This window comes from Neoarius graeffei, chromosome 6 (genome assembly GCF_027579695.1).
Source record: "Neoarius graeffei isolate fNeoGra1 chromosome 6, fNeoGra1.pri, whole genome shotgun sequence".
Taxonomy (NCBI): Eukaryota; Metazoa; Chordata; class Actinopteri; order Siluriformes; family Ariidae; genus Neoarius; species Neoarius graeffei.
In genome coordinates, this window is record NC_083574.1 from 49,078,205 (window position 1) to 49,102,316 (window position 24,112).

At 40.7% G+C, this 24,112-nt stretch overlaps 1 protein-coding gene across 1 annotated transcript in view; it reads left to right on the forward strand.

Moving 5' to 3' along the window:
- itpr2 (inositol 1,4,5-trisphosphate receptor, type 2) overlaps window positions 1-24,112 on the forward strand; it is a 245,517-nt gene that overhangs the window by 65,981 nt on the left and 155,424 nt on the right. The window contains exons 6-16 of the mRNA XM_060923767.1: window positions 1,662-1,760; window positions 5,372-5,455; window positions 7,369-7,515; window positions 7,618-7,713; window positions 8,015-8,059; window positions 12,165-12,313; window positions 12,487-12,586; window positions 12,802-12,962; window positions 18,725-18,866; window positions 19,037-19,195; window positions 20,300-20,472. Of these exons, the coding sequence (XP_060779750.1) occupies window positions 1,662-1,760; window positions 5,372-5,455; window positions 7,369-7,515; window positions 7,618-7,713; window positions 8,015-8,059; window positions 12,165-12,313; window positions 12,487-12,586; window positions 12,802-12,962; window positions 18,725-18,866; window positions 19,037-19,195; window positions 20,300-20,472 (1,355 nt within the window). The remainder of the gene's footprint in view (window positions 1-1,661; window positions 1,761-5,371; window positions 5,456-7,368; window positions 7,516-7,617; window positions 7,714-8,014; window positions 8,060-12,164; window positions 12,314-12,486; window positions 12,587-12,801; window positions 12,963-18,724; window positions 18,867-19,036; window positions 19,196-20,299; window positions 20,473-24,112) is intronic.

Here is a 24,112-nt window from a genome sequence, read left to right on the forward strand (position 1 = left end):
TAATAATACAGTGAATATCCCTGTTCCACAACTATAATATTTCAACAACGAAGTAAAGAGAAATGACAGTTTATCATTTGAATTTAAGACATGAAGTTTCTTTCAATTGATGAAAATAAAGAAAAAACACTGAATTAGAAGGTATGTCAAAACTTTTGACTGGTACTGTATGTACATATTTCATGACCTCGTTTATACTATTGATAGACAGTGATGAGATTTTTGGGCGGCACAGTGGTGTAGTGGTTCGCACTGTCGCCTCACAGCAAGAAGGTCCGGGTTCGAGCTCAGCGGCCGACTGGGGGCCTTTCTGTGTGGAGTTTGCCTGCTCTCCCCGTGTCTGCGTGGGTTTCCTCCGGGTGCTCTGATTTCTCCCACAGTCCAAAGACATTGCTATAATCTAAAACAACTAAAATAACTCATCTCATTATCTCTAGCCGCTTTATCCTTCTACAGGGTCGCAGGCAAGCTGGAGCCTATCCCAGCTGACTACGGGCGAGAGGCGGGGTACACCCTGGACAAGTCGCCAGATCATCACAGGGCTGACACAGACACAGACAACCATTCACATTCACACCTACGGTCAATTTAGAGTCACCAGTTAACCTAACCTGCATGTCTTTGGACTGTGGGGGAAACCGGAGCACCCGGAGGAAACCCACGCGGACACGGGGAGAACATGCAAACTCCGCACAGAAAGGCCCTCGCCGGCCACGGGGCTCGAACCCGGACCTTCTTGCTGTGAGGCGACAGCGCTAACCACTACACCACCGTGCCGCCCCAACTAAAATAACTGGCTACTCTAAATTGTCCATAGGTGTGAATGGTTGGTTGTTTCCCAAGCCTGGAAATGGGAGGGTTGCGGCAGGAAGGGCATCCGGTGTAAAACTATGCTCCAATTAATAGGACAACAAATAGGGATCAACACATGGCAGCGACCCCACACACAAGTGGGACAAGCTGGAAGAAGCGAGTGAGACGGGTCCCTCCAACGTGGGACATTTTTGATCGAGTCAGCAGGTTTATATGGTGAAGAAAAAACAGGTTTTTGGATGCATCCGCATGTTCGTGCATGTAATTTTCCACTTCCTCACGTCTTGTGTAGTCTAGTTTGCCATTTATCAAACAGTACAGTATTTCTTTATATTTGAAATAAAGATTCTTGTGTATTTAGAATGCAGCACAAATGTCCTAGACGCAGAACTTTATATCTGTAAAAATGGGGAAATGGCGTCCTTTTTTTTTTTTTTTTTAAAGCAGTTTCACAATAAATATGCTCCTTTGTACATCCATATCTCCATTAAATGTTAAATTGTGCTAGATTCATGTATTGATCCTTTTATTTTTGGACGGAGTGTTGCACTTTTGACATGTCTGCCCTCATTTGCAAGCATGCCTGCCTGACTCGCACTGCCACTTTTTTCACCAAGTTATGAAAACCAGTCTAAGAAGAAAGGAAGAGTTTTTGTCCAAGTATATTGAGCCAGTTCTCTGTTCACGATGCAGAGTGCAAATCTGTCACATTGTTACCAACTTCTGCATGCCACACCATCTGATGATGTTCTTTTTTTTTTTTGCACCATCATTTAGATCCAGCCCATGCTGCATTCTCACCTTTAACAAACTGAAGTGTTTTTGCATGCGTGTTTGTCTTTGGTAAGGTGGTGGTTGGGGACAAAGTGGTGCTGATGCCTGTGAATGCTGGCCAGCCTCTTCACGCCAGCAACATAGAATTACTGGATAACCTCGGCTGCAACGAGGTGAGACACGCAGCCATGCACAAGTAGAACACTGAAGCCCTGGCTTATTATTATCTCGTATAAAGACTGCTAATTTATGCAGTCTGATAATGTAGGTGTGTTGTGGGTGAGTGACAAAAAAAAATGAGGTCATTGTAGAGTAAATTTTAGTGTCATACTGTTTTGTAATTTTTCCTTTTCTCTGAGTGTTGTCTCTTCAAGGACTAACGACTTGGAACATTCTGCACCGAAACATGTTGATCTTATCATGCTCATTACATGCATAGCAGATGTGCATACAAGCCAGCGATTAGAGAAGATCCAATCAGCTTTAGAGCTGATCATGCTCCTGGAGCGTGATCAGGGCATGTAATTGCAATAGATGCAATGCAGTAGATGTCTCCTTTTTATCTAATAAAGAGTATACAGTGGGGCAAAAAAGTATTTAGTCAGCCACCAATTGTGCAAGTTCTCGAACTTAAAAAGATGAGAGAGGCCTGTAATTTTCATCATAGGCATACCTCAACTATGAGAGACAGAATGGAGGGAAAGAATCCAGGAAATCACATTGTAGGATTTTTAATGAATTAATTGGTAAATTCCTTGGTAAAATAAGTATTTGGTCACCTACAAACAAGCAAGATTTCTGGCTCTCACAGACCTGTAACTTCTTCTTTAAGAGGCTCCGCTGTCCTCCACTCGTTACCTGTATTAATGGCACCTGTTTGAACTCGTTATCAGTATAAAAGACACCTGTCCACAACCTCAAACAGTCACACTCCAAACTCCACTATGGCCAAGACCAAAGAGCTGTCAAAGGACACCAGAAACAAAATTGTAAACCTGCACCAGGCTGGGAAGACTGAATCTGCAGTAGGTAAGCAGCTTGGTGTGAAGAAAATCAACTGTGGGAGCAATTATTAGAAAATGGAAGACATACAAGACCACTGATAATCTCCCTCGATCTGGGGCTCCACGCAAGATCTCATCCCGTGGAGTCAAAATGATCACAAGAACGGTGAGCAAAAATCCCAGAACCGCACGGGGGGACCTAGTGAATGACCTGCAGAGAGCTGGGACCAAAGTAACAAAGGCTACCATCAGTAACACACTACGCCGCCAGGGACTCAAATCCTGCAGTGCCAGACGTGCCCCCCTGCTTAAGCCAGTACATGTCCAGGCCCGTCTGAAGTTTGCTAGAGAGCATTTGGATGATCCAGAAGAGGATTGGGAGAATGTCATATGGTCAGATGAAACCAAAATAGAACTTTTTGGTAAAAACTCAACTTGTCGTGTTTGGAGGAGAAAGAATGCTGAGTTGCATCCAAAGAACACCATACCTACTGTGAAGCACGGGGGTGGAAACATCATGCTTTGGGGCTGTTTTTCTGCAAAGGGACCAGGACGACTGATCCGTGTAAAGGAAAGAATGAATGGGGCCATGTATCGTGAGATTTTGAGTGAAAACCTCCTTCCATCAGCAAGGGCATTGAAGATGAAACGTGGCTGGGTCTTTCAGCATGACAATGATCCCAAACACACCGCCCGGGCAACGAAGGAGTGGCTTCGTAAGAAGCATTTCAAGTTCGTGGAGTGGCCTAGCCAGTCTCCAGATCTCAACCCCATAGAAAATCTTTGGAGGGAGTTGAAAGTCCGTGTTGCCCAGCGACAGCCCCAAAACATCACTGCTCTAGAGGAGATCTGCATGGAGGAATGGGCCAAAATACCAGCAACAGTGTGTGAAAACCTTGTGAAGACTTACAGAAAACGTTTGACCTCTGTCATTGCCAACAAAGGGTATATAACAAAGTATTGAGATGAACTTTTGTTATTGACCAAATACTTATTTTCCACCATAATTTGCAAATAAATTCTTTAAAAATCAGACAATGTGATTTTCTGGATTTTTTTTTCCTCATTTTGTCTCTCATAGTTGAAGTGTACCTATGATGAAAATTACAGGCCTCTCTCATCTTTTTAAGTGGGAGAACTTGCACAATTGGTGACTGACTAAATACTTTTTTGCCCCACTGTATATAGATTTGAGAACAAAGGGATGGTATGAGTGGTGTGCCAAACCCTCATCACTATGTGTCCATTTCTGCAATAAACTTTCACTTGCAAAAGGACGAGACTGGTGTTGGTGTTTGTCATTTTTCCACGACAAATCTTGGCGTCCCTGGGCGGACCAGGGGTATAGAGAAGGGGAAAAGGTTATCTTCAAATAAGGTTTTTGCATGTGCTCAGTGTTCTTGATTGCCATAGCAAGTCCATAACTTGGTAGAAACATGGCACACTTGTGTTATTGTTATTATTGTTGTTGTTGTTATTATTATTATTATTACTGTATTATCATGTAAGGAATAAAACGCAATGAGGCATGCTGTGGAAAACACATCGACGGGGTGGTGGGATATGGCTGTCCAAAGTTGAGTTACTGTTCCCACCACAAAGTTAATTATTTTCCAATAACCTGTCTCAGATATATTATTCCTCTTCTACCCCAGTGATTTTCCAACTCAAACATAGTATGGCATGTTGTGGTTTTTTTTTTTTTTTTTAAATGAAAGCAATTACATTGCTTTGTACTTGCTTTTAATGTTATGCAACAAGTTAGTTCCTGTTATCGCTTAAATTAGACCAGCCATAAACAGTTGTTCCCTTACCAGTCTCTCTCTCTCTCTCTCTCTCTCTCTCTCTCTCTTTTTCTTTTTTCTTGTTGTGATCTAGAGAAAGCACAAAGCACTTCATCTTGACGAGTTTTCTGTGTCAGAAAACGTAAACTCACAGTTCAGATAAACTTGAACTGTTTTTTTGTGTGTGTGCGGTGCTGACACTGGAGACACCTTTCAAAATTGCTCATAAAATATCTGCTCACAGTAAATGTCTCCATATGGGGATCTACACAATTTAATCCCTTTATGTGGAATGACCCAAGTCCCTGTACAAGTTGTTGGTACAGAAATACTGTAATACTGTATTGGAATGAGGGCATTAATGTAAACCTGTGATTTGCCCTGCAGCTGCATTACTGCCAGAGCTGCCGTTACAGAAAATTACTCAATACCGTCTAACCAATCGGCGTCTGGTATAACAACAGGAATTTAAAAACCTTGTTAAATGTTTTTGATGCATTTTCTCTGAGTCTGTAGCACAGATTCAGCAAATGTTGCATGAGTTTCTTTTCACGCTTAAGATCAAGGTGCCGCAAATTTCCGAAGTGATTTTTTGAGATGGTGTAATCCTGCTCCAAATGAAACAGTTTATAATGGAAATTAATCCATTTGCTTAAACACCATCTTGTATTTTGCACTTTTAGGTCGACGAGTCTAAAGCTGCATAATTGTCAAAGCATCCGTGAAATAGACACGTTTTTGTTTATTTTAAACCATGCAATCATCTGAACCGCCTGGTAATAAATGAGGTTGTGTGTTTTTTCTCTGCGAGGGTTATCATGTGTTCATCTTTATACACACAAACTTTCAGTAAAACAGATCCAGAGACATCAGCGTCTCCGGTTTCTCTGGAATCTGTGTTAAAGAAATGGAACAGAAGAGTAGAATATGTGCTTTATCTCCTCATGCCAGTGCTGTGATACTGTGTGTGTGTGTGTGTGTGCGTGCGCGCGCCAGGTGAACGCTGTAAACTGTAACACCAGCTGGAAGATCACTCTCTTCATGAAATTTAGTGATTACAGAGATGATGTTTTAAAAGGGGTGAGTTTCTTTCTTTCCTTTTCTCTTCCTTTCCTTTCTTTTTCTCTTTCGTTCTTTCTTTCCTTATTTACTCCCTTCCTTCCTTCCTTCCTTCCTTCCTTCCTTCCTTCCTTCCTTTTCTCTTTCTTTTCTCTTCCTTCCTTCCTTCCTTCCTTCCTTCCTTCCTTTTTCTTTCTTTTTCTTCCTTCCTTTCTTTTTCTCTTTCATTCTTTCTTTCCTTCCTTTTCCTCTTTCCTTATTTACTTCTTTCTTTCTCTCTCTTCCTTTCCTTTCTTTTTCTTCCTTCCTTTCTTTTTCTCTTTCGTTCTTTCTTTCCTTCCTTTTCCTCTTTACGTCTTTCTTTCTTTCTCTTTTCCTTCCTTCCTTCCTTCCTTCCTTCCTTCCTTCCTTCCTTCCTTTTCTTCCTTCCTTCCTTCCTTCCTTCCTTCCTTTCTTTTTCTTTCATTCTTTCTTTCCTTCCTTTTCCTCTTTCCTTATTTACTCCCTTCGGTCTTTCTTTCTTTCTTTCTTTCTTTCTTTCTTTCTTTCTTTCCTTCCTTCCTTTTCTTCTTTCTTTCTTTCTTTCTTTCTTTCTTTCTTTCTTTCTTTCTTTCTTTCTTTCTTCCTTCCTTTTTCTCTTTCATTCTCTTTCCTTCCTTTTCCTCTTTCCTTACTCCCTTCCTTCCTTCCTTCCTTTCTTTCTTTCTTTCTTTCTTTCTTTCTTTCTTTCTTTCTTTCTTGCCTTCCTTTTCCTCTTTCCTTATTTACTCCCTTCCTTCCTTCCTTCCTTCCTTCCTTCCTTCCTTCCTCTTCTTCTTCTTTTTCTTCTTTTCTTTCTTTCTTTCTTTCTTCTTTCTTTCTTTCTTTCTTTCTTTCTTTCTTTCTTTCTTTCTTTCTTTCTTTCTTTCTTTCTTCTTTCTTTCTTTCTTTCTTTCTTCTTCTTTCTTTCTTTCTTTCTTTCTTTCTTTCTTTCTTTCTTTCTTTCCTTCCTTTTCCTCTTTACGTCTTTCTTTCTTTCTCTTTTCCTTCCTTCCTTCCTTCCTTCCTTCCTTCCTTCCTTCCTTCCTTTTCTTCCTTCCTTCCTTCCTTCCTTCCTTCCTTTCTTTTTCTTTCATTCTTTCTTTCCTTCCTTTTCCTCTTTCCTTATTTACTCCCTTCGTCTTTCTTTCTTTCTTTCTTTCTTTCTTTCTTTCTTTCTTTCTTTCTTTCCTTCCTTTTCTTCTTTCTTTCTTTCTTTTCTTTCTTTCTTTCTTTCTTTCTTTCTTTCCTTCCTTCCTTCCTTCCTTTCTTTCTTTCTTTCTTTCTTTCTTTCTTTCTTTCTTTCTTCTTCCTTTTTCTCTTTCATTCTCTTTCCTTCCTTTTCCTCTTTCCTTATTTACTCCCTTCCTTCCTTCCTTCCTTCCTTCCTTTCTTTCTTTCTTTCTTTCTTTCTTTCTTTCTTTCTTGCCTTCCTTTTCCTCTTTCCTTATTTACTCCCTTCCTTCCTTCCTTCCTTCCTTCCTTCCTTCCTTCCTTCCTTCCTTCCTTCCTTCCTTCCTTCTTTCTTTCTTTCTTTCTTTCTTTCTTTCTTTCTTTCTTTCTTTCTTTCTTTCTTTCTTTCTTTCTTTCTTTCTTTCTTTCTTTCTTTCTTTCTTTCTTTCTTTCTTTCTTTCTTTCTTTCTTTCTTTCTTTCTTTCTTTCTTTCTTTCTTTCTTTCTTTCTTTCTTCTTTCTTTCTTTCTTTCTTTCTTTCTTTCTTTCTTTCTTTCTTTCTTCCTTTCTTTCTTTCTTTTTCTCTTTCATTCTCTTGCCTTCCTTTTCCTCTTTCCTTATTTACTCCCTTCCTTCCTTCCTTCCTTCCTTCCTTCCTTCCTTTCTTTCTTTCTTTCTTATATATATATATTTTTTTTTTAAAAAGACTCACAAGTGACCTAATGATCTTTACGGTTCTCTCAGGGAGATGTGGTGAGATTGTTTCACGCGGAGCAGGAGAAGTTTCTAACCTGTGACGACTACAAGCGGCAGCAGCATGTCTTCCTGAGAACCACGCTGCGCCAGTCAGCCACCTCTGCCACCAGCTCCAAAGCACTCTGGGAAGTGGAGGTAAGAGCCAAAAAGTGTATTATTCTTTCCATGCACAAGCATCAGATTCATTGTTCTCCATGCAGTTCTTTTGAAACGGGTTGTGTTGTTTGTTTTAATTAGGTGGTACATTATGACCCCTGTCGAGGAGGAGCTGGTCAATGGAACAGTCTTTTCCGCTTCAAACACCTGGCCACGGGCAAATACCTGGCCGCAGAGGTGCACAGCTCATTATTTCATTGTATTATTTACTCCTCTGTTATCGTTCAGTCAGCTTCAGTAAGTGCTTTATGTGGCTCAGGGTTGTGGGGGATCTGGAGCTTGTCCCAGGAACACCTTGTTATTGCTTAATTGATTTTTATTTGACATTTGAAAATTGTGCTTCCAGGTCATGTGCTGCAGATGGCAGTGTTCCCAATGCTATCATCCCTCCACTCATTGTATTTATAACATTCTCCAGTTTCATGACCATGATCCTGAGACCTTTGTTAAAGTGTGTGAATGCGTTTGTGCGTTTCAGGTGAATCCTGATTACCGAGATGAGAATGTAGATGCAAAATCAGAGGTAAGTCAGACCAAAGTGGAGGTCAGGTATTTGACATTTCTCGAGACTTTTCCTTCCTTCTCATTTTTTTTATCACTTAATTTGACATTTCCTTATAATATTTTTGCCCCAGCAATGAATGGCATCATTTGCATGGCAAAGCTTAGCAGCTTGTTCCCTTTCTGGCGCTACAGGATTTTATTGGGAAGTTGTTTGCCAAGGGTGCATGAGGTTTGAGGTGTGTGTTGTGTAGCTTTGTTTTAGGAGTGTTTAATTGCAGCAGTGGGTTCTGCTTGACAGTTTCACAGCACTACACCTCAGCACTTCCTCTGCACACACTTTCACACAATCAGCTCTTTCTTTTTCCTCTTTCTCTCACTATCCCCTTATCTTAATTGTGCTGTAGAACACATGCAGCTGGTTCCCAGCACTCTGGGGAATTTTACATAATTGTCTTGCCGTCTCTGGACAGTTATGCTATACTGGTGTTCATTTCCACTGATTCCAGCTGCACACTCGCATGTGCACTCACTCACTCAGTCCTGCACATGGAGGGGGCTTCTTGCATAATGTCTGAGTCTGGGATGCCCTGTGGGATATGTGGTATCTATCTCTGTAGAAGAACAAGAGAAAAACAAAGCCGCAGAGAGACTGAGGAATGAAAGCATTGCCCTTCTGGACTAACAGGTAGTCTAGATGGGGCGTCGTGGCTCAGGTGGATAAGGCGCCATACCATAAATCCGGGGACCCGGGTTCGATTCCGACCCGAGGTCATTTCCCGATCCCTCCCTGTCTCTCTCCTGCTCATTTCCTGTCTCTACACTGTCCTATCCAATAAAGGTGGAAAAAGCTAAAAAAAAATCTTTAAAAAAAAAAGTAGTCTAGATTATAATGGTGTACACATTACAGTGTGACATTTCCGCTAGATACGAGTTCTGTTGGAGTGATTCCATGATTGGGGTGCAATTTAGCTCTTGTAACTCTAAAACTTCTTCTTTAAAAAAAAAAAAAATCAATTTTCAATATTGAATCTAAGCAAGCAGGCATGTAACCGTACAAAAATGTGTTAACCATGCTCCTGTACCAATAATCCATTTTTATGATGTTTCTTTGCTGTCAAATAAATAACAGGGTGGAGTTTTTTAGCATAGAATTAGCAGATTTGGTTCACTTGTAGCATTCATGCTAATGGCATGAAGGCATCCAAATTTTATATATATATATTAGGGCTGTCGAAGTTAACGCGTTATTAGTGCGTTAACGCAATTTAATTTGATCGCGATTTTAAAAAATGACGGCGTTATCGCAGGGTATTTAAACAACAGTGAATTGGGCTCATCTTGGTAAGGAACAATGCAGATTTTCGCGGGTGACTAGCATGCAAAATAAAGCTAGTTATAACATTAACTTTGTGGTAAAACGTAGCTCTACAACTTGTCAAATAAACCCGCAACATGGTCAGTTAAATTGTAGTCTGCATATGCGGTGCGAGTTCCGTTTACTTTCACTTTACCGGGTGAAATGTGTTGATATCTGATGGGCTACGATCGGGAATGCGCACATTTCCTTTTCTCCACCTGTAGATTGTAGGTAGCCTAGCGATTTCCAAATAGCCTACTGCTTCACTTGAATGAACTTGCAGGAGTCAAACTACTTCCTCTTTGCTCTTCGAAGTGTAGCTTGCAGACATTACAGTTGAGAAAAAAATAGTCTGTTATTTCTCCAAATCGTATTTTGCACATAGCCTACAGTATGCCCAACAGATGTCTGATAGGCTACATTGGAAAGAATATGCTGCATGCCGAGATCTAATATCAAAACCCGAATGCCAAATATTTGTGCATTAGGCCTATATATTGTCTATCATAGAGAAGATGAGCCTTATAATTGACATGGAGCATCAGAGCATATATTCAAATGTTTGCTCTGATGTAGAAATGTATTTGAGTACAATTTAAAAAGATGTTTAAAGATTTTTTTTGCGATTAATCGCGATTAACTACATAATTTTATGAGATTAATCGCGATTAAAAATTTTAATCATTTGACAGCCCTTATATAAGATTAGAATGTTTTTAAACATGGTGTAACATGGTTGTACTTTTCAAAGTGGCCTCATCAGTTAATAATGGAAGATTATTGAAAGCAAAGATTTAAAAAAAAAATTAAAAAGAGAGAACTTATTTTTCTTCTTCCTGTTGAACATGCGAGTTATGTATCTAGAATATTCCAAATATTTCCTAGGGTTGTATGTGTTCAATTTACAGGGTTAAGGAAATGTAAAAAGGATTTGTATATCAGTGCAAAATAGGATTTATTATTATTATCATTATTTATAGCCCTGCTTCGGGGGGGGGATGCTGGTTTACCTCTGTCCGTCCAGATCTCCGTATTTCCGTCTGTCCGAAACACCCTTTTCTCAGCAACCACAAATCGTAGCCACTTGGCAGCAAACTTCAGCTTGGGGTTCTATACTGTGTATACCGTTTTCAGGTCTGTCACACATCAACTTCCTGTTTACCGACTGAATGTATTTACAAAACATATAGGGTGGATTTTGATGCTATTTCAAAATGACAGTTTATCAGGATGCTATTTGAAATCCCTGGGGAGAACACTGCTCTTTATTTACTTGTTTCAGGGTTAATTATTTGTTGAAGTCAACATTCATAATTAGTGTCCTATTCCTTCGATTGCTTGCATTCTGATATAAGCGAGAGCGGGGGGATACGCAAGTGAGCAGTAGCTCACAGTTGATCTTGTTGAAGTATTTTAGTCATTGTATTTTGAGGTGAAGTATTGTTATAGTTGTTTGAGATTAGGTAGGGTTTTAGTAATATTTTAAGTGAACAATGCGCGCACACACACACACACACACACACACACACACACACACCCGCACTGTTGTAAATGAAGCATTACACATGTTTTAAAATCTCCTTTACATGCATATTTGTAAATGTCATATCAGTGGGACACAACTGACACCTCAATCGTGAAGTCACCCATTAGAATTCGGGCAAAAATAGCACCTTTTAAATAACAAAGTTTTGATGACAAGTTTGCTAATGACAGCTAATGTTATCTACTGTGTATCTAAAACTAAGCAGTAATAGCCTAGCTAACCTTAGCCTAACTATTATATTGTGTATGCAAGTTGCCAGGATTACTAGCAAGCTAGCTAACATTAGGCTAGTGTTGTGCAATTAAAGCTATTAAACAAGTTGGATAAAAAATTCGGCTAAGCTTGGGCCAGAATATTGTGTGTTTAAAACAGTAGCTAGGTTTGTAGCAAGCTAACTAATATTAGGCTAACTATTTTGTAGCCAATTGTCAAGGTTGCTAGCAAGTGGAGGGAACCCTAGCTGAGAGAGGGAAATGGACAATAAACTAAACAGGGTGTAAATATCTTCCTTCATGCTCTTTTTATTTTTTTATTTTTTTCCCCACTGATACAATGACTGCAATTTCCCATATATGATTTTATATTGGGGCAGCACGGTGGTGTAGTGATTAGCACTGTTGCCTCACAGCAAGAAGGTCCGGGTTCGAGCCCTGTGGCCGACGAGGGCCTTTCTGTGCGGAGTTTGCATGTTCTCCCCGTGTCCGCGTGGGTTTCCTCCGGGTGCTCTGGTTTCCCCCACAGTCCAAAGACATGCAGGTTAGGTTAACTGGTGACTCTAAATTGACCGTAGGTGTGAATGTGAGTGTGAATGGTTGTCTGTGTCTATGTGTCAGCCCTGTGATGACCTGGCGACTTGTCCAGGGTGTACCCCGCCTCTCGCCCATAGTCAGCTGGGATAGGCTCCAGCTTGCCTGTGACCCTGTAGAACAGGATAAAGCGGCTAGAGATAATGAGATGAGATGAGATGAGATTTTACAGTATATTGAAACATTTGTATTTTTAATAGCTGTTGTGGAAATGGTCCTCATCAGTATCAAAGACAATTTTGAGGACAGTTCAATTGCTTAGCTGTTCCTTTTCCTACACTTTTTTTTTTCCTGAACTTGCTCGAATTCCAGTATACCTTTTACTGCTGTAAGTGTGAGCTGTTATGAATATGGGTGTCTAATATGTAGTCACCTCAAAGTGTGTCTACAAACCATGTCTGTGCTCTTCCCCCAGGCTGAGACAGACTCTGTGTTCTCGAAGAAGAAGCGGCAGTTGGAGAAGATAACTTACATCTTGGTGTCTGTTCCACATGGCAATGATATTGCGTCTCTTTTTGAGCTGGATGCCACCACACTGCAGCGAGCAGATTGTTTGGTCCCCAGGTTTGACTACCCAGTGCTCACATAACAGTACATCATTATTATAGGCTCTTATAGCAATAACAGCTATGGCATAAGGTTATTTGCTCCTGTTGTCAGCCTGTCGTCATTGTCTCTGGAATGATTTACTTACTAAACCTGTTTTAGGTTACAAAACGGTGTGTTTTTTTCCCCAGGAATTCCTATGTCAGGCTGAGGAACCTGTGCACCAACACTTGGGTTACCAGCACGAACATTTCCATCGATTCTGAGGAGGAGAGACCTGTTATGCTCAAGGTGTGCAACAGAAAGTCAGAATAAAGTGTTGATTTGAGGTTAATGCTGCAACATTTACAGGACTATTTTAATTAGTAGCTGGGGGGGATTAAAAAAAAAAAAAAAAAAAAAATATATATATATATATATATCTCACAGCAACCACATATGTCATGTGGAACCAAAGGAGTGCCTGTAGTTCCTGGAAACATTTTGTTTTTGGAATGCTCTTGCAGATTGGTACGTGTCCCATTAAAGAGGATAAGGAGGCATTTGCTATTATCTCTGTACCTCTGTCTGAAGTGAGAGACCTGGATTTTGCTAACGATGCCAACAAAGTTTTGGAGTCATTTGTACGCAAACTGGAGAAGTGCCAAATCGTTCAGAATGACCGCAGGTATGCTTCAAATGTACATACAGTGGTGTGTGTGTGTGTGTGTGTATATATATATATATATATATATATATATATATATATATATATATATATATATATATATATATGTGTGTGTGTGTGTATATATATATATATATATATATATATATATATATATATATATATATATACACTACTGTTCAAAAGTTTGGGGTCACCCAGACAATTTTGTGTTTTCCATGAAAAGTCACACTTTTATTTACCACCATAAGTTGTAAAATGAATAGAAAATATAGTCAAGACATTTTTCTGGCCATTTTGAGCATTTAATCGACCCCACAAATGTGATGCTCCAGAAACTGTGGCTACGTTTACATTACGTCGAATCAGCGGATCATCAGATTAACGTTCTTAAAACGATTCGCGTTTACACTAAAACCGTTAGCCGTGCACACAGCAACACCAATACGCGGATACGCTCGGCTCCGCAGGCATCCTGCGCTCCAAATCACTCCGCCCTGAACAGCGAGTGCCCTCTGGAGGGTGCGCACTCCGGCCCTGCGCAGCTCACAGAGCGCGCGAGTGAAGTGAACAAGCCACGATTCGGGACTGAGCCGCTGTGTGTGAGATCCCAGCGCATATCACTTATTACTTGCAAGTGGAAGGATGGCAAGCCTAAAGACAATCATAACTACACAATGGGCAGTATTTGCATCAGTATTTGCAGTATTTTCATACTTTTATACTCTTTAATGAAAGGTGATACAAGGCGGAAGTCCGCGCCGTTTTTCAGCAGTCGCGTCACATGACCAACGCCAGCGAATCAGGAAGGTGGATGTCACAGTGACGTTGTCCAATGAGACGCCAGCTAGAGCTCAGCACAGCGTATTCGCGTATTCTCAATGTTTACACAGCACCGGAGCTGATACGATCTAGATTGAATACGTGGATGCTGGCGGATTCCCGTTTCCCCGCTTTTTCAGGGGGGTTAATGTAAACGGACAGTGCATCCGCGAAGAAAACGAGACAGATACGGTCTAGTGTAAACGTAGCCTCAATCTGCTCAAAGGAAGGTCAGTTTTATAGCTTCTCTAAAGAGCTCAACTGTTTTCAGCTGTGCTAACATGATTGTACAAGGGTTTTCTAATCATCCATTAGCCTTCTGAGGCAATGAGCAAACACATTGTACCATTAGAACACTGGAGTGAGAGTTGCTGGAAATGGGCCTCTATACACCTATGGAGATATTGCACCAAAAACCAGACATTTGCAGCTAGAATAGTCATTTACCACATTAGCAATGTATAGAGTGGATTTCTGATTAGTTTAAAGTGACCTTCATTGAAAAGAACAGTGCTTTTCTTTCAAAAATAAGGACATTTCAAAGTGACCCCAAACTTTTGAACGGTAGTGTATATATGCACGCACACGCGCGCGCACACACACACACACACACACACACAGAAGGGGTTGTGTAGACTGGTCAAATAAAACCGTTGCCAGTCACTGCTATGGGGAACTCTCGACTAGTTGGCAGCAGCAAGGTAGTAGACAGTGAAAAAGCGAAATAGTTGCACTTTATTCGACTGAAAATATTTCAGACAAGATGAATATTTCAGCCAGCTCGACACACAACTACATATTTTGCAAGACTTGTGTTCACTTGCTTTAATGGAACGTTATCACATACTGTCCATGTCGCACTCTCATGGGTATTTTTGTTGTCCTTTAAAACTAAATAAAATTTAAACATAATCTTTACCAGCATTGTGTTTCATGGTTTGCACATCATTATCAAGCTGGAGTTGAATGAGACACTGCTGTAGTCATAGCAACCTGCAAATAAAGTCAGTCAGTTACTGAGCTGTAAGGAGATCTCCGACAGGCGTAACCTTCCACGTTGATACACCGATAGAATGATATCTATACACACACAGTCAAATGTTTGGACATGCCTCCTAATTCAGTGTTTTTTTTGTTTTTTTTAAAATTAATTAAGACACTTATGTCTTAAAGTAATGATGGACTGTTGTTCCTCTTTACTGAGTTTAGCGGTTCTTGACATGATATAGATTACTACAGTTGTGGAATAGGGCTATTTTACTGTATTTTAACTATTTACTGTTTGATCTCAAACACATTAAGAAGGCAAGAAATTGCACTAATTAACTTTTGACGAGGCACAACTCCTCTCATCTCATTATCTCTAGCTGCTTTATCCTGTTCTACAGGGTCGCAGGCAAGCTGGAGCCTATCCCAGCTGACTACGGGCAAAGGGCGGGGTACACCCTGGACAAGTCGCCAGGTCATCACAGGGCTGACACATAGACAACCATTCACACTCACATTCACACCTACGGTCAATTTAGAGTCACCAGTTAACCTAACCTGCATGTCTTTGGACTGTGGGGGAAACCGGAGCACCCGGAGGAAACCCACGCGGACACGGGGAGAACATGCAAACTCCACACAGAAAGGCCCTCGCCGGCCACGGGGCTCGAACCCGGACCTTCTTGCTGTGAGGCGACAACGCTAACCACTACACCACCGACGAGGCACAACTGTTATTTGAAAAGCATTCCAGGTGACTACCTCATGAAGCTGGTTAAGATAATGCCAGTAGTGTGCAAAGCGTTATCAAGGTAAACAGTGGTTATTCTGAGGAATCTAAAATATGGAAAGCAACTTTTTGTTTATCACACAGTTAAGTTAATCCATGGGCAGCACGGTGGTGTAGTGGTTAGCGTTGTCGCCTCACAGCAAGAAGGTCCGGGTTCGAGCCCCGTGGCCGGCGAGGGCCTTTCTGTGTGGAGTTTGCATGTTCTCCCCGTGTCCGCGTGGGTTTCCTCCGGGTGCTCCGGTTTCCCCCACAGTCCAAAGACATGCAGGTTAGGTTAACTGGTGACTCTAAATTGACCGTAGGTGTGAATGTGAGTGTGAATGGTTGTCTGTGTCTATGGCCAAGTTTACATTAGACCGTGTCTGTCTCGTTTTCTTCGCGGATGCACTGTCCATTCACATTAAAACGCCGGGAAACGGGAATCCGCCAGGGCCCACGTATTCAATCCAGTTCGTGTCCGGTCCGGTGCTGTGTAAACATTGAGGATACGCGGATACGCTGTGCTGAGCTCTAGCTGACATCGTCATTGGACAACGTCACTGTGACATCCACCTTCCTGATTCGCTGGCGTTGGGATCACACACACAGCGGCTCAGTCCCGAATCACTGCTCGTGCGCTTCACTCGCGCGCTCTGTGAGCTGCGCAGGGCCGGAGTGCGCACCCTCCAGAGGGCACTCGCTGTTCAGGGCGGAGTGATTTGGAGCGCAGGAGGAAGCGCTGAGCCGCACTGACGTTTATTTACACATTTCAACCTCCTTCAGGCGCTTAAACTCAGTGAGAACATGAACATCACAGCCAGGTGTGTTTATCTGCTGGAGAAGGTGTTCGCTTGCCATCCTTCCACTTGCAAGTGGTGAGTGACTTGCGCATGCCCGATATGCACTGGGATCATGTGACGTGCCGTCTAATTAGTCATGTGATTAGCGTATCCGTGTATTGGCGTTGCTGTGTTCACGCGAATCGTGTATTGGCATTGCTGTGTGCACGCGAATCGTTTTAAAAACGTTAATCTGATGATCCGCTGATTCGAAATAATGTAAACAGGGCCTATGTGTCAGCCCTGTGATGACCTGGCGACTTGTCCAGGGTGTACCCCGCCTTTCGTCCGTAGTCAGCTGGGATAGGCTCCAGCTTGCCTGCGACCCTGTAGAACAGGATAAAGCGGCTACAGATAATGAGATGAGAATGAGAAGTTAATCCGTGAAATCGAGTCGTACGTGAGCTGATAGCCGACGAGGCACGTAGCACCGATTTGGCTATAAGCCATGTGTGATGAGATTTGAGTGGAATAATTGTTTTATTCTATCCACATTCACTGGATTTTGTGAAACGGAGCATTTTTATTTTTTACAAATTCGATAAATAAAAACTTTGTACAAAACATCCGACAAAATCATTTCTGCTTAGAATGTAAACAAACTGGTGAAATGACAGTAGCGATTTGTGAAAAATGCTATAATAATAATTCTTGCAAAGTAAAAAAAAAAAAAACGAGACATTCTTACCATCAAATGCTTACTTTCTTTCCATATTTTGTTGCTTTTTCTTTTTTTGGGGAGGGTGCTGTTTTCGAGTAGAGTTTTTATTTCACCCTCGGTTGGTTCAGCAACACACTCCGCCGTTTTGTTTTTCTCTACTCACAGTATATGAGCTGATAGCCTAGTAGTAGAGTCGCCAATTAGAGCACACGATTGCTCATATCCAGTGAATGTGGATAGAATAATTCTATATATGTTCCATATGTTATTTCATAGTTTTGATGTCTTCAGTCGTCAAGTTTATTCCTATAGCGCTTTTAACAATAAACATTGTCACAAAGCAGCTTTACAGAATTCTAATGACTTTAAACATGAGCTAATTTGATCCCTTATTGATCGCCAATGAGCAAGCCTGTGGCAATGGTGGCAAGGAAAAACTCCCTCAGACAACATGAGGAAGGAACCTCGAGAGGAACCAGACTCAAAAGGGAACCCATCCTCATTTGGGTGATAACAGACAACGTGATTATAACATTTTTAACAGTTTTAACATGAAGTCTGTTTCGTTGATGTTATAACTCTTCATTGATGGAAACTTGAGTGCAAAACTGTTCATGACAACTGCAGTCCTAAAGTTAGCAAGTCAGCTGTAGTCCTCAGCCATAAAAGCATTACTGTAAGAGTCCAGAGCGTCTTCCAAGTGTGACTTTCAACTGTCCATATGGGGCCATCCTCCACAGGAGCGACGTGATGAGACTCCGACCAGACATACACTACCGTTCAAAAGTTTGGGGTCACCCAGACAATTTTGTGTTTTCCATGAAAAGTCACACTGTTGTAAAATGAATAGAAAATATAGTCGAGACATTTTTCTGGCCATTTTGAGCATTTAATCGACCCCACAAATGTGATGCTCCAGAAACTCAATCTGCTCAAAGGAAGGTCAGTTTTATAGCTTCTCTAAAGAGCTCAACTGTTTTCAGCTGTGCTAACATGATTGTACAAGGGTTTTCTAATCATCCATTAGCCTTCTGAGGCAATGAGCAAACACATTGTACCATTAGAACACTGGAGTGAGAGTTGCTGGAAATGGGCCTCTATACACCTATGGAGATATTGCACCAAAAACCAGACATTTGCAGCTAGAATAGTCATTTACCACATTAGCAATGTATAGAGTGGATTTCTGATTAGTTTAAAGTGACCTTCATTGAAAAGAACAGTGCTTTTCTTTCAAAAATAAGGACATTTCAAAGTGACCCCAAACTTTTGAACGGTAGTGTAGGGCATCAGGATGGATCAGGCAGGTCCGATCAGTATTGTTCTACAATGTAGTAAATAGTCAAAATACAGAAAAACTTATGAATGAGTAGGTGTCCAAACTTTCGACTGGTACTGTGTGTTTGGATATATATGTAATATTTTGTAGCCTGTATATGGCCGTTAAATGACGTACGGATTGATATTATTTTTAAGTTGTTTTAATAGCTTATTAAACAGTGCTGCTGCTGAATAAGTTCTTGCTTTAACTTCGTAGAAGACGACTACTTTTTGAAATTACTGGTCAACGAGTAAATATTTACAGTTGTGTGACCCCTGTATGTATTGTACAGTGAGAATTTTGATTGTCCTTGTTTGGTCTTGGTGCTGCATGAAGTTATAGTTTATAGTGTGTGTTATTCAGGTTTGTGACGAAACTGCTGGAGGATTTGATCTTCTTTGTATGTGAGGTGCCCAATAATGGGCAGGATGTGTTATCAGTGGTCATCTCCAATCCCAATAGAGAAAGACAGAAGCTCATGAGAGAACAGAACATTCTGGCACAGGTACACACCCACACCATTATTCTGTGATGTAATGTATTAATACAGACCGTGTAGCAACATGCCTACGTTACTGTGCATGCCGAAATCCGATTCGGTAATCAAGCCGAGTTGATTTCCATCATGATTTTTAGATCAGCTTTGTGTATTTGTTTTGTTTGTGTGTTTGTCAGATCTTTGGCATTCTGAAAGCGACTTTTGCAGAAAGTGAGGACGGGCCTATGCTGAAACTGGAAGATCTGGGTGATCAGCGCAATGCCCCCTTTAAATACATGTTGCAGCTATGCTACAGGATACTACGCCACTCGCAACAGGATTATCGCAAGAACCAGGTATGAGAGGACACCCCTCCCCCTTCCCCCGTGCATCCACGTATATAATCGGAGTTAACTGGTATGTTTTTAAAGTGTTCCTAAAAAGGATTAAAGGGGAACTGAAGGCAATGTTTTTAATCAAAATTCAATTTATCTCATTTTATTAAATATCGGAATGCATTTTTGATTGCTGTTTTGTCACTGCTACAGCACGTTATGCGTGTTTGAAATATGCTCTGTAATATATCAGTCCATATGTCAAAGCAATGGCCATAAACGAGATTCGTTGAGACCTGTGCGAGACATCGTAGGACGGAAGTAACACGTACAGCGGAAATCAAAGTGACCGACGTCTGCTAACGTTGTCAAAAGACGCGCGCGCCCTCTTTCGAATGCTGACGTAATCAAGCTGGAAGTTTTGTTTGTTTTGATGGCAATCAGGAAAGTTTGAAAAAAGTAGGCAGTAGTCGTCATTTAAACTCGTTTTTGTGCAATATTTCATTTGGAAAACAGTTTTCAAAATGGCGGCACTGACACCTGGCTGACACTTGACGTTTCGAAGTCTTGCACAAGTCTCATGAAGATCGCGCAGATAAGCGACGCCTGCCGTGGACCAAACGAACTACATTCAACACGGCTAAAAACCGAATAGGCCGATAAGTGTAATATTTAATTGCAGTTAGTTGCCAATACGAGTCACGATATAAGGTTGCTAAAACCGAAAATGTAATTGAATAACACGTTAATTAAGAAATAGAGCAAGTTTAAAAATGACTTCAGTTCCCCTTTAAGGACTTCTAAAAGATTTCTAGAGTTATATTTATGATCTAACTTTAAAGATGCAGTACCCTGGTTCACCAAAACTTTGTTTTACAATATTGTCATGCAGTGGGTACTGGAAATTTTATTATATCAGGTTCCTGTTTACATTTGCCTGAAAATAAGGCTCCTCCACATCTGAAGCAGTGCTTGTCCCTTTCTTCTTGTTGCAGTTTGCCTCACAGACAGCAGAAGGCTGTAAAATGACAAGCTGCTCTGTTAATCACAGTACTTTAAATGACCCAGATGGAACGTCCGCCAGTGATTTTTAATAGTTCTAACCTTCTGTTCTTTACTTGACAGGAGTACATTGCCAAGAAGTTCTCCATCATGCAATCTCAGATCGGCTACGAGATCCTGGCAGAAGACACAATCACGGCCCTGCTTCACAACAACCGTAAGCTGCTGGAGAAGCACATAACAGCATGCGAAATTGAGACCTTTGTCAAGCTTCTACGCAGGAACCGGGAGCCCAGGTCTGGTTATACAAGTAGATTTTAAAATGCTCAGGGCTTTTCATGCCCACGGCTTTGTTAGACTTATTAAACAAGAATAAACATGAGCTGCAAAGGCAATTCATTCTAGACAAAGGTTGTATAATTTACCCTCATTATTGACTCCATACAACCAAAAAGTACTTATTGTACTTGGACATATAAATTTGATGCCTTGATGAATTGTATTTTTGTCTTATGATCTAACTTTTCAAGATGAACACGTTATGGAGAACGTTGATAATAAAATGGCTTGAAAGTTGGAAATAATCTAACTGTTCAAAATCCATTGCATAGACAGGATTAGTCAAAGAAATAACCAAGATGCGAGGGGTAAAGCTCAACACGATGCCACCACCACCATGCTTTACTGTGTGGGTGATGTTCTCAGGGGGATGAGCAGTGTTGGGTTTCAACCAAATGCAGCAGTTTGAGCTGATTATTAAACCTTTCATTTTTGATCTTGACCAAAAACCAAAGGATTTTCCTCTCTTTGTGGAGTCTGTGCTGTGGTTGTTCTGGACACAGCTTTTCCCATCTGAGCTGTGAATCTCTCCAGCTTCTTCTGAGCTATCCTTAGCCACTTGGTTGCTTCTCTGACTAAAAGGACACTGGTGGTTTTTATAACCAAACACTGACTGATACTTTTCCAGAACTTGGTCCTGGACTTCGTGTATTCAACTTGTAATTATGTGATAATTAAACTGTGCATGTGGACTCTCTTAAACTAATTATATGATTTTCTGCTAGCAATTTTACAATTACTTATGCAACTTACATCAGTAGTACCAGCAAATGTGTGAATATCAGAGGTGGACAAAGTTCCTAACTTCATTACTTAAATCCACGTACAGATCCCACTGGTCAAATGTGACTCTGATACAAGTGAAAGTTGTACAGTCAAATTTTTACTTAAGTTAAAGTACTGAAGTACTTGCTTTTAAAAATACTCAAGTATTAAAAGTACATTTTCGGTCAACGCATCGTTGTATTATTGCCACAAGGCTTATAAAACATAATGCCGTTACCAAGACAGAAATGTGAATTCACAAAATGAACGCGTGCTGTGCCATCATGGTGCTTTAATGTTAAGCTAGCTAGTCAGTGAAACTCCACCTGACATGCTAGCAAACAACTTTCAAACTTGAAATCATATTGGGTAGCTAACGCTACTAGAAAATAAAGATTTCTACATTGTTTATTTGGCAAGATTATGCTAAAACATATTTCTGAAAGGACTTCAGATATGTTCACGTTATTCATGTTCGTGTAACTCCGTTTTTACATGCTAACTTAGTGTCCAAGCTAACTAGCTATGTGTTAACGTTAGCCGCGGACAAGGCGATGGCAACTTGGTGGGCAAATCCAGAGAAAGTCATTTGACTAACCAGACTGCATCGCTATTGCAATGTTATCACTAGCTCTAAAAGCACAGACAACTTCGTTGCAAGCTTTCTCTTGGAATAAAACATTTAGATACCTCAATATGCTTCCGCAGGCCGGACGGTGAGTTTTTGTAGGCTGTGATGTGGTTCGTTTTCGGCAAACATTTAAAACGAAACGAATCTTTAATCCTTTCAGAAAACTGAAACATGGGTTCTAGATAAAGCCATGAGTGCGTGCATTCGCCAGAAACACCGCCTCCTTCCACTCTGCCATCAACTGATCGTGTTAAATAATGCTGCTGAGAAATAATTGGACTTGATTTTATACAGTCTATGGACATGACGTGACCCTAGTGATTACTGATTGGCTGTCTCAGTGTCACCTGCAAAAAAACCAATCATGTTTTAGAAAAGGAAAAAAAAAAACATCCACTTTCAAAGCTGCTTCATAGTAACGAGGACCTTGATAGAAATGTAGTGGAGTGAAACGTACGATGTTTGCCTTTCAAACGTAGTGAAGTTAGTCATAAGTTTAAAAAAAAAATACTCAAGTAAAGTACAGATAGATACTCAAAGTGTCCTTAAGTACAGTACTCAAGAAAATGTACTTCGTTACTGTCCACCTCTGGTGAATATTCCTCACCTGCAATTCCAATTATGTCCATTTCATTTCCAAATTTTTATACTACAAAATGGTGAAAAATCATGGGGGTGAATACTTGGGTATTGTAGATATTAGTCATTTTATTTAATGCGAACCTCAATAAATCAAACCCATGTAAGCCTGGAAAAAGTCGAGTTGGACCTTATCTGTTCTGTTGGTGGAAAGTTCCAGAATTTAAAAAAAAAAGTGTGGTAAGTGGATTGTGGTAGGGGCTAAATTGCCCCTAATAAATAAATGGCATGTATTGTTATGGACTGGTCCCACCCAGGGTGTATTCTCCTCTAGCATTCCTGGACCGAGTTCCAAATCTATTGTGATCCTGACCAGGATAAAGTGCTTACTGAAGATGAATGACGAAAAGAAACTTGAACTTTGGACTGGTTAATCTGATGTGTATATTCAAAACATTTTATCTGAATTTTAATTCCATTTGAAAGTACTTACAAATGTGGCCTGAATCTGATTGGAAAAATACATGGTTCATGTGCTTTTGCTCATCAGACTGCAGAAAATTTAGACCACCAGCTATTGAGGTATTTCACCCACGTGACCAAGTCACGTGACGCAGCCATTTTGGACGGCACGCTTAAGTCCTTCAGTGCAAGGAGGTATGAGATGGTGGAGACCTTTGCACATTTTACCAAGAAAGTAAGCTGTGATTCGTGTTAAATTGGATCTGTCTTTTATCACAAACACTGTACCCAGCCTTGGTATGGAGCCCTGTTTATTTATTTCTGTGTCCCGTTTCTTTCTAGCCTCTGTTATTGCGTTTTATGTCTGATGTCTGCTACATGCAACCCTAGACAAATTAACACTGCCTTGTTTCACTGCTCAGATGGGTTAACAAACACTGACCCATTTACTTTTTGCTATATATTTTATCAAAATTTTGTTAACTGATAAACTAACCTGAAATGAAATGATCACTGCAAAGTCTGGAGTACTCTGTTGGCTCCCAATCCTGTCTCTTCACAGCTGCAATCCATTTGGCCCTCTTGTCTGGGTCAGTAGGAAACCGGTAGTGATGTGTCGGTCATGAACGATCCGGTTCAAAGATCCGGTTCTTTTGAAGTGAACGACGGGAGCCGGCTCTTCGGTGGGAGCCGAGTTGGGGAGCCAAATTAGTTTTTTGTCCTTAAGTGCCTCAGAGAGAGAGACTTTCACAAAAAAAGTTGCTGTCCGATTGCGTCTTTGTGTTGTCTATTACCATTCAAAGGAAAAAAAGTAGCATGGTGTACGCCTACTTTTTTTGGTTGGGGGGGTTGATGTCATTCACAGCTGCGAAAATACGAAAATTGGTGTAATGCTTAAAGCTGTGGAGCGCAGGGGAGAGGAGTCTGTGAGGCACCTGAGGAGGGGAAAATCAGCTGTGTATTTTATATTGGTAATATAACAGTTTTGCATTATGTTTGTGAGAAAATAATTTATTAATTGGTAAGTAAGTTTTATTTCTATAGCTAGAACATTGTTACACTGCTATACTTTACAAAGCTTTACAATGGCTACAAAAACTAAAAAATAAAATGGAAAACATCCTATTGATAAAATATAAATAATAATGTAATTAATTAAC